We start from the raw sequence: 12,295 nt of genomic DNA on the forward strand, positions 1-12,295 counted from the left end.
AACCATAGTTGACACAAAAAAATTAACTAAATCAACTACAACTAAATTGAGTTACTTTAATAGTTAATTTATTAATCTTCTCAAATAAATGTTAAAAATTTAAATTAATCTTATATATGCGAATTAATCTTTGACTTAGTAGACCGAGAGTAGCTCTCTAATATTTTTATGAGTTGGATGAAGGGAAGGAATAAATGAATGAGGTAAGTGCAACTGTATTTTTAATTGAATAAATAAATGAGGAGTTACACGTCTAACTTCATCTACTTAACAATATTAATGGATCAAATTGAAACAAGTGGAGCAAAGGGAGCTTCACCATTAGTTCCTAGGACTTCCAATAATACTGAATATGATTTGATCAATGCACGTGGCTTAACATTTTTTTTCCATCGTACCAGCTAAGTTTAGCTGCTGCTTTCTTTACTATATATATATGTAAATAATCGGATCCACTTTTATTTTTAAAATAGTATACGCACTTTTGTAAATAATTCTCTAATTTAATGTATTAAACTTTTTTGGTATAAGAAAGATTGTTGGGAGATTAATAACCTTTCGACTACAATTGCAAGTAAGGAACTCTCTTAATAGTTAATTAATTTTTGTCATATTCAAATCTTTCTGTTTCTGCTCTACTTTTCTGTTTTTTCCACCCCTTTAAGAGAAGGAAAGAAAATGAATTTAGCTACCACCACTTGGTAGTGACTTTAAACTTTTCGAATAATGTTTTAATCAATGGTAATAATAGTGTATTCTTTTTTAATAATAATGGTATATTTTACTACAACAAATATCTTATGTGCGTTGCATGAGCTATAAGAGAATAAAAAAAAAAAATCTACATCCACACTAAAAATTAATTATTATATATTTATGTGTAAATATATATTATTTAATATATAATTTATATTTTAATATACGGTTGAAGTGAATAATGAAGGAGAAAGATAAGAATATGCTTGTGATGTAAATGGGTTATCTCGCATTTTCTAAATTCTAATAGTATTGTATTCCTTTAATCTTTTCACATCGTACCGACCATTATGTAAGACAAAAGCTGTGGTCGTTGTTTTATGTTGAAGACATAATATAGTTTTTTAAGATTGCTATGATAACCAAATAGTGCATTCCATTGCATTTGCATGAGTGAGACAACCCACACGCAACCAAAAACTGTTGCCAAACGACAATTTCTACTCTTTCTTTATCTTTCTCTATTTGTCTCCACTCTGATCATTATATACACTTATAACATATAACATAGAAACTTTCCTTGGTTTCAAACTTCACTTTGATTTTGGGTATGTTTGTGTTTTATAATCTCAGCTGACTTTGCTTGCTTAGTGATGTGATGATGTTTGTTGTGATGATTATAGGGATGAATCATTTGAGTAGTTGGGTATGAAATGGAGGACGAAGATGAGGATCTTTCTCTGTGTTTTCATGAACTAAAAGAAACTTGATTGATTGTGATGATGAGAGAAGAGAAGGGGCCAAAGCCTTTCATAGTGAAATTAGGCTTGGCTTTAGCTCTTTCATTTGCTGGATTCATCTACTCTCACCTCAGAGCTAAAAGGGTCAAACCCAGCAATAATACTTCCTCTACTCAGGGGCCTCCTTCAGGTTTTTTTTTATTTTTTATTTTTTATTTTTTTATTTTTTTTTTTAAGGTAGATGCTTCCATGAATTCTGAATTTAGTGTTTCATATGTCTAATAATGTGATTCTCAGGTCAAGGGAGTCACACTAATATGGGAGAAGGCATAGGAGCAGCGCTAGGTTCTGTTTCAGAAGGAAATTATTCACATAGTGTAAGTTCTTAAATTATGAAAATAGTTTATATCTAATAAACTTTTTTGTTGGTCGAGTAGTTAACTCATTCGTTCACTTAATCAAGTGTTGGGGTTTCAAATAGCCGACCCTTAAATGGATTGGATTAGTCCTTGATTTTTTGGATTGGGGAATTTCGTGGGGAGAAAAACAAAATAGTTTATATCTTATTGTAATTATTAGTCAATCATAAAATCTACTAAATAGACTTTGGAGCTAGCTAGCCAGATTCTAGCCTAAGCCTTAAGATTAGTTCTGGAAACAAATAATGTTTAGAATTTTAAATATTATACTTATAAATATTATACCTAGATAGTTATGAATTTTTCTTATAGCAGGAAGATACATGCATCAACAGGGTTATCTGTAACAATTCAACCATAGGTATCTCTCATAGCAGTAAACAAAATGAAGATAAGAATGAGTTATTCCTTCCTGACAGAAAGTCTTCAGAGAAAGATGTAGAAGCAACAGCATGTGTGAGTCATGAGAAGGATGACTATGAAAAAGAGGTAACAAAGCTCAAAAACATAATTTCAATGCTTCAAGAAAGGGAACATAGTCTTGAGGTTCAACTTCTTGAGTGCTGTGGTCTTAGAGAGCAACAAAAATCAGTGAAGGAACTGCAAAATAGATTGAAGATAAGTAATATGGAGGCAAAGATGTTCAGTCTAAAGGTTCAGACCTTACAATTAGAGAATCATAGATTACAGGAACAGGTGACTGATCATGCAAAAGTGGTTGCTGAGCTTGAGGCCACAAAAGCCAAAGTTGAACTATTGCAGAAGAAACTTAAGCATGAAGCTGAACATAATAGGGAGCAGATCATAATTCTTCAACATAGAGTTTCCAAATTGCAAGAACAAGAACAAGAATGCAAAGCTGTTGATTGTGATCATGATATTCAATTAAAGCTGCAAAAGCTGAAGGATCTTGAGTCTGAAGTAGAAGTGTTGAGGCAATCTAATTTCAGATTGCGGCTGGAAAATTCTGAATTAGCTCAAAGATTGGATTCTACACAGATCCTTGCAAATGCTGTTCTGGAAGAAGCAGAGGTAATAAGGTTATATTATATTCTTTTAGTCTCTCTTTGTCAAATACCTTATGGTTTTGGATTGCAGGGGGATACTCGGAAGGAAGATATCGAACGCCTTAGACAAGAGAACGAGAGGTTGATGAAGGAAATGGAACAACTACAAGCTGATCGGTGTTCAGATGTTGAAGAATTAGTGTATTTGAGATGGATAAATGCTTGTTTAAGATATGAACTAAGGAACTACCAGCCCCAACCTGGTAAGACAGTTGCAAAGGATTTAAGTAGAAGCTTAAGTCCTACATCTGAGAAGAAGGCCAAGAAGCTTATACTTGAATATGCAAATACCAATGGAGAAGGGAACATTGTAGATTTTGATTTAGACCAGTGGTTCTCCTCCCAAGGTTCTTCTCTTACAGATTCTGGAGAGTATGATGACTCTTCTTCCATGGATAATTCATCTACTGCCAGAACTAACACCACTGGAAAGACCAAAATTTTTAGCAAGCTTAGGAGAATCTTACATGGCAAAGATAGTCAGGTTTCATCACAAGCAAATTCTGGAGCTCAGAGCCGAAGAAGCGAGTTTACAACTCCCACCGTCACATCTAGAGCTTCCTTTGATTTATCTGTATTGTCTAGGATGAAGCAAAGTGATAGGAGAAACTCAGATAGCTTTGTCCTGGGAGGCTCAAGTAAAATCAGTCCAAGGGGAGAAGCTTCTGATTTGGAGAAATATGCAAAAGCTTTAGAAGATTCTAGTGCGAGCGCTCGACACCAAAGGCGCAGAAGAGCAACATCATATAGTTAGTGAAAATAGCCTTAATACACTATACACTACACAGTTGACTATGTGTAATTAGCCTTAAGGACTAGTTTCAGAATCCAAACCTCTGTATCAAATAAGAATGCATTTTGTAACATTGGCAGGCATTCACCAATAATGTTTTAGTTTGTTTCTATTCTTGCTTATCTGACATTAACTAATATATAAGATCTAACTGTTACTGGAAAATTTTTTAGTTGACAAAGTAAATAACATGAAAGGTGAACCATGAATTAAGCTTTGAATGTCATTACAATGGGGAAAAAACATTGCTGCTGAGTTCCATTAAAACAGAAACCACTGAGCACAACCAATATCCAGTGTTCTTCCAAACAAGTTAATATGAAATTTCACTAGATTTAATTCATAAAATACATGTTTCTCCAGAATCTATAAAAATATGCAAACTGATACATTTATGCATCACTTCCATGATGAATAGTACTAGTGGTACACACAGGTATATTATAATGGTCTACAGAGATATAATCATGAATCATAACTTCATATGCACTTATGAGATAAGGGCTATGCCTTGAACAATCAATGCATCAGCTAGAACTTGGTTTGCAGCTTGAGAAGGATGGACACTATCCCAAAACACATACTGAGTTGCATTGGAGCAAGTTCCTAGTGATTTTGGATTGCACAATAAGGATGTTGTCTCAACTATCCCAGTTCCACAGCAGCCTTTCCTTGCCTCGGCGAAACCTATGTTGCACATTTTAAATCAGACAGGTTAATAAGAAGAATAAATCACATGATTTTTCAGCAAGATTATTGTATTCTAGTCTTACCAAATTTTGAAGGGGATTGAACAAGGTCATAGAGAGGCTTGTAAATATCAAACACAACAATCTTAAGACCAGGAAGTTGCTTTTGGAGAGTTTTTGCAGCTGAGTTGATTTTCTTGTTAAATCCTTGGGCATCATTGTTGATTCTTGAGACGCAACCATTCTCATGGAATCCGAACAAGGTTCTTGCAGCAGGTAGGCAACCCAATGGTGGAAGGGAAGTCACTCCAATTTTCCTAGCTCCCAATTTATGCAAATCCTGTATTAAAAACAAAACATCATTACATGGTTTTACAAGTTTATGATATTTTCCAAATAGTTGTCTTTGTTTACCTTAACAAAACTTGAGAATGATCTAACTAGGTATGAAGAATACTGATCAGGAGTGACAAGTTTGTTGATGAGAGGATTGGTATAATAATTTTGGACAAAGTCACTACTTCCAGCACTCAATAAGTACAATGCATCCTTTATGATTGATGCTGCTTTCTTGCTACCAGCTACCTTGGCCAGCTTTCCTTGGTATTCCTTGAAATAATTCAACTGTACGGACAATGGAATTGCATGCTAATGACAGAAAAGAAAGTTAGTAGAAGACAGTTAAGTTTGTTGAAGCAAATCTTAGCTCACAAACTTACATTCAAGATGGCAGCCTTTTCATCATAACCAGAGGCAGCTGAAGCGAAATTCGCTCCAATAAGAAGGTTCTTCCCTGATGCTTGTGGGCTAAGATATGCAGGTGCATAGCTCTTAAAACCCAGTGTGTCAGCTGCAAAAGGAAGCATTCAACAACATTGAAAATTGAAAATTGACACAAATACATGGTAGCTGATAAAGACAAAGACACAATTTGTGTAATTCTGTCTCTCTTTAAAGTTTATTTTGCTTACCAGTAATATCAGTAGCTAATTTGCCATTGCAAAACCTGCCAGTGGGTTGATGGTTGAGAAAGTCCCTTCCATAAGGAGGGTAGTTAGCCTTGAAAATTGTAGGCAGGTAGTCATTGTTGCCAACATCCACAGCAGAGTCACCAAATGTTATAATTGCAGGCACAAGTGTGTCTTGTGCATTCCCCCATCCTACAAGTAAGACAAATGCAAATATCACAAATACTACTTCTACTTCTTTTCTATTCATCTTCATCTTCTTTTCAATAACCATTCAGATGCTTTCTGGTGTTTATATAATAAGAAATAGAGTGGCAATTGAAGGAGGAAGATGGAAGTTGGTTATAGGCTATTAAATGTGAACACTTATAGTATAGCTGTCACATATGTACACCACACTATGATGATGCTTTTTTATGTTAGATTTTCAGTGTCACTTTGCCTTCTCTTACATTCATATATCAACATTATGAGTTTGTTTTCATTTAGTGTGGGTAGAGGGAAGTTGTTGAACTCTGCATGTGTAGGAGGTGGCATAATAATCTTGCTCACGAGAGTGCTGCATGCACCAAGAGTTATTCTGGTTGTTGCAAGGAAAGTTTTAAGCAGTGACCACAAATTATTAAAACAAAACAGCGTGCATGCTTTCAAGATCTTCATCTGTAATTCAACTTCAAAAAGGTCTGCCTTATCAATACACTTTTAATAGAATAACATTTTTTCCCCAATATATTGTGATCAGGTTTATTTCTAGGCATTATTATTTATTTGTCTTATAAGGTTTAACACGTAATTTTTTTTCAAACAGTTTGCACTATTAAATAAGAGTATACTTTTAAACTTCTGTAATAAGAGAGTGGGTTGCTCAAAGTAATTAATTCTATTCTTTTTTATGAAAAATATTTTTTTTTCTACCGTATTTCTCAACTCGATCGATGAAGAAACGAATTTAAACTCTAAATTTATTATTGGCCAATAAGCCAATAAATTACTATATATATATATATATATATATATATATATATATATATAAAATATGTGAGATTTGAATATCTAACACTTCATAAGTATTCAATTAATTTAAATTAGTTAAATCACATTTTTTAAAAGAACGCTACAGTTCAATTTACTTCTTTTTTTCAATATTACATATTTTTAACAACCATACCACATATATATTAGAATCAACCATTAAAATTAATTATTAGTATAAAATATATATTAAATAAGTTAAATAATATATATTTATATATAAATACATAATAATTAATTTTAATGATTAATTTTAACATACGAATTTTTATAAACTGTCGTTAACTTTAGAATTTACATACACTAATAAAATATGCGTGGTGGCTAAAATTGGCCATAATGACTAATATAAATAAAAATTGTTGATTTGCGGGCATTTTTCTTTTTGTTATTTGTTGTGACTTGTGTGAGAAGAATTATATTTGAACTTTCCAAAAACAAAAGAAAAAAACATTGATTACATCTGAACTTTCAGTTATATCACTTACATGGTTTCGATCCCAAAAAAATGAGAACAAAATAAAACAACCATCCCGTCCAAAACATGAACAAAATGATTTGTTTGCTGAACTAAATTAGTCTAACATAACAAGAATTAATTATGACTAATATTATTTTAAATTTTGTTATCTAATTAATTTAGTTAGACTTAATTCTTAAAATAATTTAAATATATATCATTATTCATATATTTATACATATATTATGTTAGTCTGATCCTAAATTAATTTAGTTTATAAAATATATTAACGTGAGTTAAATTAATTCTTTTATTATGGACTAATACATTTTATCTTAACATGAATGAATACGAGCAATTTTGTCTGAGTTTGTTTAAATACGAACACCATTAATTATAGTTATCATAACTTAAGTTATACAAGACATGTAATAGTTCATTCATCTTATCTTGCAAAATTTTCATAAACTCTACTGATAGGTTTGAAAATTTTAAATTAAATTAGTGATAATCAAATATTATTTTTTTTAATGATATGTAGACCCAAAGAAAGAAAAAAAAAAGAAAACAAAGGAAAACAAGCACACTAGCGCCTGGAGATACGGGCAGCATTACTCCTCTTCCATCTTCACACACAAAGCCATTCACTTCTTGTGGCGGAACATCCCAAAAGACAAGACCAGGATCAATTTCAGCGCCGATTCTTGCCAATCTGTCCGCCACTCTATTACCTTCTCTGAGTATGTGACTGAAGCAAATTTTCCAATTCTTCTTCTTCCAATTTACAATTAAACGCACCAAAGGATTGAGATGGTTATGGAGTTCTCGCCGATTATTGATAAGGGCTATAACAGCAGCAGCATCACTATATATGATGATTTTCCTCATTCCCATAGTCCAAGCAAGGTTGAGGCCGTCATGAATTTCCCATAGCTCATCATTGAAAGCGGAGCAGAGGCCAATGTTGCGAGAGAAACCACCCAGCCACCTTCCCCGATGGTCTCGAATCGCGCCTCCGCAGGATGCCAAGCCGGGATTCTCTTTTGCAGCTCCGTCTGTGTTGAGAGCCACCCAGCCTTCCGGAGGTGGTTTCCAGGATACATAAATCTCAGTTCTTCTCTCCTGCTCAATCAGGTGCTCATCTTTCTTAAAGGCTTCACTATTTTGTTGTACTTGTAGGATAATTTCATTGGTAGCTTCTTTAGATCTCTGGTAGTTTTAATTGTGCACTTCCTGATTCCTCCAAAACCAAACTCTCCAGTATGTTTTCATGAAAATGTCCCTCCAATTGTAGTTGTTTTCTTTTCCTAGTTCTTGATTTAGATTCTGCTCCACCCAATCTGATAGTTGATGGCTGAAAAAATTTCCAATAGCTTCTGGTTTAATTAGCTGGGTCCAAATCCTAGAGACCTTGGGGCAGTCCCTTAAGACATGAAGGATGTTTTCTTCCTTATCTGGGCAATGGTGGCAACAACCATTCCCACCACAAATTTTCTTCATCCTTTCTTTTGTAGGAATTCTTTGATGCATAGTCAACCACATGAAGATTTTATTTTTTTGAGGGCCCTTCCACTTTCAAATTCTGTCCCAATTAGAGCTTTTAGGTTCTGTCCATCCAGCCAGCCATTTATAAGTACTTGCCACAGAGAAGTCTCCATCCGAAGAATGCATCTAGCCCATGGTATCTTGCTCCTGTTCTAAGTTTGGTGGAGGGATTGCTCTTATTTTATTGATTATCTGATTCGGTAAAGCTTGTTTGAGCTTACTCAGATCCGAATCTCCTTCATTGTCTGTCCACTCCCAAACTAAGCTATTCTCATCAAATGTTGAGTTCTGGTTGTAGTTGATCAAGCATTCGCCTTTGTCCAACCAATAATCTGTCCAGAATTTTGTCGCAAGCCCATTCCCTAAATAGTGAATGGTGTTTTTCTGGAAGGTTGTCCATAATTTGGTCATTTCTTTCCAAAGAGATGAATATGAATTTCTAGACTGAATGATGTCATCCATTCCTTGATCTCTCTCATATTTGCAGTTTAAAATTTCTGTCCATAAGGAGTTTGGATTATTCTTCCACCGCTAGATGACTTTTAGTAGAAAGACATCATTCATTAAGTTGAGTCTTCTGAACCCCAAACCTCCTTCATGCTTCAATTGACATAAAGTTTTCCAGCTTACGAGGTGCAATTTTCTCTTGTTTTTCTCGCCCCCCCATATGAACTTCCTCTGAATTTTTTCAATATCATTACACACTCCTTTAGGTATTCTACTATGTTGCATTTCGTAATTGAGCATAGGGCTGATGGCCCCTTGAGCTAAGGTGATTCTTCCTGCAAGAGAGAGACATTCGCTCTTCCACCCCTTGAGCTTATTTTGGACTCTATCCATGACATCCTTGTAGTTGTCTTTTCCTTTTCTGTTGTTGTTGATCATGGCTTCAAGGTATCTTCCAAGCTCCTTACTTTCTTTAAACCCAGACATACTATACATCTCCTGCTTGATTTGATTAGGCACATTTTTAGTAAAAACTATAAAAGTCTTTGCTTGGTTTATCTTAAGACCCGAGGCATTACAAAAGGTGTTCATAGTGTCAATCACATTTTGAAGTTGGGTAGGGGTAGCTTCTGCAAAAATTAAAAGGTCATCTGCGAAGAGAAGGTGGGAAATCTCAGGCCCTCTTATTCCAATAGTGAACGGCTTCCAATTATTCAGTTGAACGGTTTTTTCTATAAGCTGGGATAGGGCATCCATACATATCACAAAAAGATAAGGAGAGATGGGATCTCCTTGTCCGATTTCTCTCTTAGGTGAGAAATCCTCTGTCATGCTCCCATTCCACAACAGATTGTATTTAACTATTCTCACACACTTCATGATAATGCTAACACATTTCTTAGGCATATTAATCTCCAACAGTCTTTTCTCTAAGAAATCCCAGTTGATTCTATCATACGCCTTTTCAAAATCAATCTTGATCGCTATGAATTTGGCTTTCCCTCTCATTCGTTTCATAGAGTGCATCACTTCCTTTGCTATAATAATGTTGTCCTGGATGTTCCTTCCCGGCACAAAACTAGATTGGTAGGGAGCTATGATGTCGTTTAAGGTTGGCTTAATTCTGTTGACAAGAATCTTGGTAATCACTTTATAGTTGACATTACATAGAGCTATCGGTCTGAACTGAGTGATAAATTCTGGAGTTTAAATTTTTGGGATGAGGGTTATGAGAGTTGTGTTGGCTTCTTCTATTTCTTCTGAGTTGTTCCAGAACCTTGTCACATGCTCGATCGTCTTGTTTTTCACTATCTCCCAATTCCTCTTAAAGAAAAGGGCCGGAAAACCATCTCTTCATGGAGCCTTCAAGGAACCAATGCTAAAGACTGCCTTTTTTGTCTCTTCTAGAGTCGGTATCTTTATCATATCCCTACAAAAAATTGAATCTATTTTAGGACTTGTTTGAGCAGTAAAATTTAAAGGAATGATGTTTACCTCATCCTGGTATAGGTCTTCGAAAAACTGAACAGCATGATCCTTGGTTTCGGTCCCATTTTCTATCCATTCTCCATGCTTGTTTCTAAGCTTGTTGATTTTATTTTTGGCCCTTCTAATGATAGTTTTGGTGTGATAAAATTTTGTATTGCGATCTTCTTCAACTATCCATTGAACTCTGGATTTTTTGGAACCAAAAGATCTATTCCTTTTTGAGAATTTCTTCCATTTCTTTGTGTAGGTTTGCTTTCAATCTGTCCAAAAATTTATTTTTTCCATAGGTGGTGTGGTGTTGTATGCCCTTCAGTCTATTCATGATCTTTCTTTTTTGCTTGAAGATGTTTCCAAAAGCATCTTTATTCCAATCTTGAAGCTTCCCTTTTAAGTGGTAAAGGGTGGGGTTCAAGTTCTGATTAATGTTCCATTCCTGCTTAATAAATTCTTTAAAATTTGGGTGCTGCTCCCACATAGCTTCATAGCGGAACGGTCTATCCCTTCTTTGCATGACATCTCTACTTTAAAGAGTTATAATAAGAAGGTGGTGGTCAGATCCAATCTTTGGGAGCACTTCCATCTTTGCTTCTTGAAATTTTATCCTCCACTCTGCATTAGCTAGGGCTCGATCAAGTCTTTTAAAGACTCTCTCTTGCCCCTCCCATTGGGGACCTCTCCAGGTAAATTGAGAACCAATAAATCCCAGATCAATCAGACCGCAGTCGTTAATTCAATTAGCAAAAGAAGTACAAGCTTTTTTGTCAATGTTTGCACCCTCTTTCTTCTCCAAAACATCTTTTATCTCATTAAAATCACTAGAGAGGAGCCAGGCTTTATTTATATTAGGGGTCATGGATGAGATTTTAGACCAAAGTTGTTTTCTCATTTGGGGCTGTGGACTTACATAAATAGCTGTTAGGTACCACTCATCTCCTTCGCCGAAATTGCTCTTGGCATGAATGAATTGGGGATGAGTTTTTTCCACCAAAATCTTTATGTCTTGTCTATTCCAGCAAATCCAAATACCACCAGAAAAGCCTTGAGCTTCCTCAATAATGTAGTTATTGAACCCCATACTTTTGATGACCTTACTAGCTTGGTTTTCACTGCACCTTGGTTCCACAATGATAGTTAAATCAGGCTTATATTGGTTTGCTACCTCTTTGAATATGCGACTAAAGGAATTGCTAGCCACACCTCTTACATTCCAATTTAAGATAATCATTAAGAAAAATAAATAACAAGAATTGTATAGACCAATGAATTGACGAAACACCATCACTAAAGACATGGCTGGACACTTAGTTAATCTACATTTTCTCCTCTCCTACCCCCTTAATGGTAGGGGTGGTGAAGTCTATGTTGTTCACAAGAGCTTTTTCCATCTCTATGTCTCTCTTTGCATCTCTCTTTATAACCTCTATTGTTGGGTCAGGGGGCTTTCCATTAGGGGGTTTGCTTGTTGAGATATATCCACTTCTTCCTCTATGTGATATATGTTTGGGCTCTCATAGTTGTTTTCCTGCCAATTATATTGATGGTGAATAATGGAATTTTCTTGTATTGTAATCTTCTGGTTTGCTTCCTTTTCTTTACTTCCTTTTGGTTCAAGCTGTTTTTTCTCTGCATTATCTATTTCTTGGTCTTGTATGTGCATATCTGAGGTGTTTTGGTTATTTTCCATCTGCTGTTTCTGTTTATTGTTCCTGTTATTTCTTGCTTTGGTCTTGACTGATTGATCTGCTAAATTTTTTTGTGCATCTGCTATTGTGTTCTCATTTGGTTCCATATTTACATTCCCTTCGTTCCCATTTTCAGCTTCTTCTATCTCCAGCACTTGAAATCTGGAATTGCCTGTATTTCCTCCCTCCATTTTGCTAGTTCTTGCTTCATTTTTTGTTTCTCCCTCACTTTTCCTCCCTCTCTTTGGTCTTTGGACAATCATCCATGG

At 35.0% G+C, this 12,295-nt stretch overlaps 2 protein-coding genes across 4 annotated transcripts; one reads left to right on the top strand and one right to left on the bottom strand.

The window, feature by feature from the left end:
- The first annotated feature begins 1,074 nt into the window (after positions 1–1,074).
- LOC130955509 (protein CHUP1, chloroplastic-like) lies at positions 1,075–3,887 on the top strand. Of its 3 annotated transcripts, XM_057882381.1 has the most exons (5): positions 1,075–1,304; positions 1,380–1,626; positions 1,734–1,813; positions 2,168–2,887; positions 2,954–3,886. In XM_057882381.1, exons 2-5 carry the CDS (start codon positions 1,476–1,478, stop codon positions 3,674–3,676), a joined length of 1,674 nt encoding a protein of 557 aa, XP_057738364.1. In that variant the 5' UTR covers positions 1,075–1,304; positions 1,380–1,475; the 3' UTR covers positions 3,677–3,886. The 3 variants fall into 3 exon arrangements, with proteins under 3 accessions (XP_057738364.1, XP_057738363.1, XP_057738365.1); XM_057882380.1 differs by having other exon boundaries at positions 1,116–1,626; positions 2,954–3,887; XM_057882382.1 differs by having other exon boundaries at positions 1,118–1,626; positions 2,171–2,887.
- A 23-nt stretch (positions 3,888–3,910) lies between these two features.
- Positions 3,911–5,803, bottom strand: LOC130955510 (GDSL esterase/lipase APG-like). The gene is made up of 5 exons (XM_057882383.1): positions 5,376–5,803; positions 5,124–5,254; positions 4,819–5,052; positions 4,489–4,744; positions 3,911–4,402 (listed from the first exon to the last, which is right to left on the bottom strand). Exons 1-5 carry the CDS (start codon positions 5,644–5,646, stop codon positions 4,206–4,208), a joined length of 1,089 nt encoding a protein of 362 aa, XP_057738366.1. The 5' UTR covers positions 5,647–5,803; the 3' UTR covers positions 3,911–4,205.
- Between the last annotated feature and the right edge of the window lie 6,492 nt (positions 5,804–12,295).

This window comes from Arachis stenosperma, chromosome 10, assembly GCF_014773155.1.
Source record: "Arachis stenosperma cultivar V10309 chromosome 10, arast.V10309.gnm1.PFL2, whole genome shotgun sequence".
Classification (NCBI taxonomy): Eukaryota; Viridiplantae; Streptophyta; class Magnoliopsida; order Fabales; family Fabaceae; genus Arachis; species Arachis stenosperma.

Bases quoted from the DNA above. Each gene is read 5' to 3' on its own strand.
- LOC130955510 (XM_057882383.1), bottom strand. From the start codon at position 5,646: ATGGTTATTGAAAAGAAGATGAAGATGAATAGAAAAGAAGTAGAAGTA. The intron at 5,053-5,123 runs GTAAGTTTGTGA...TTCTGTCATTAG, and splicing joins AAAAGGCTGCCATCTTGAAT to CATGCAATTCCATTGTCCGT. The intron at 4,403-4,488 runs GTAAGACTAGAA...TGTGCAACATAG, and splicing joins TCAATCCCCTTCAAAATTTG to GTTTCGCCGAGGCAAGGAAA.
- LOC130955509 (XM_057882381.1), top strand. From the start codon at position 1,476: ATGATGAGAGAAGAGAAGGGGCCAAAGCCTTTCATAGTGAAATTAGGC. The intron at 1,627-1,733 runs GTTTTTTTTTAT...TGTGATTCTCAG, and splicing joins TACTCAGGGGCCTCCTTCAG to GTCAAGGGAGTCACACTAAT. The intron at 1,814-2,167 runs GTAAGTTCTTAA...TTTTTCTTATAG, and splicing joins AAGGAAATTATTCACATAGT to CAGGAAGATACATGCATCAA.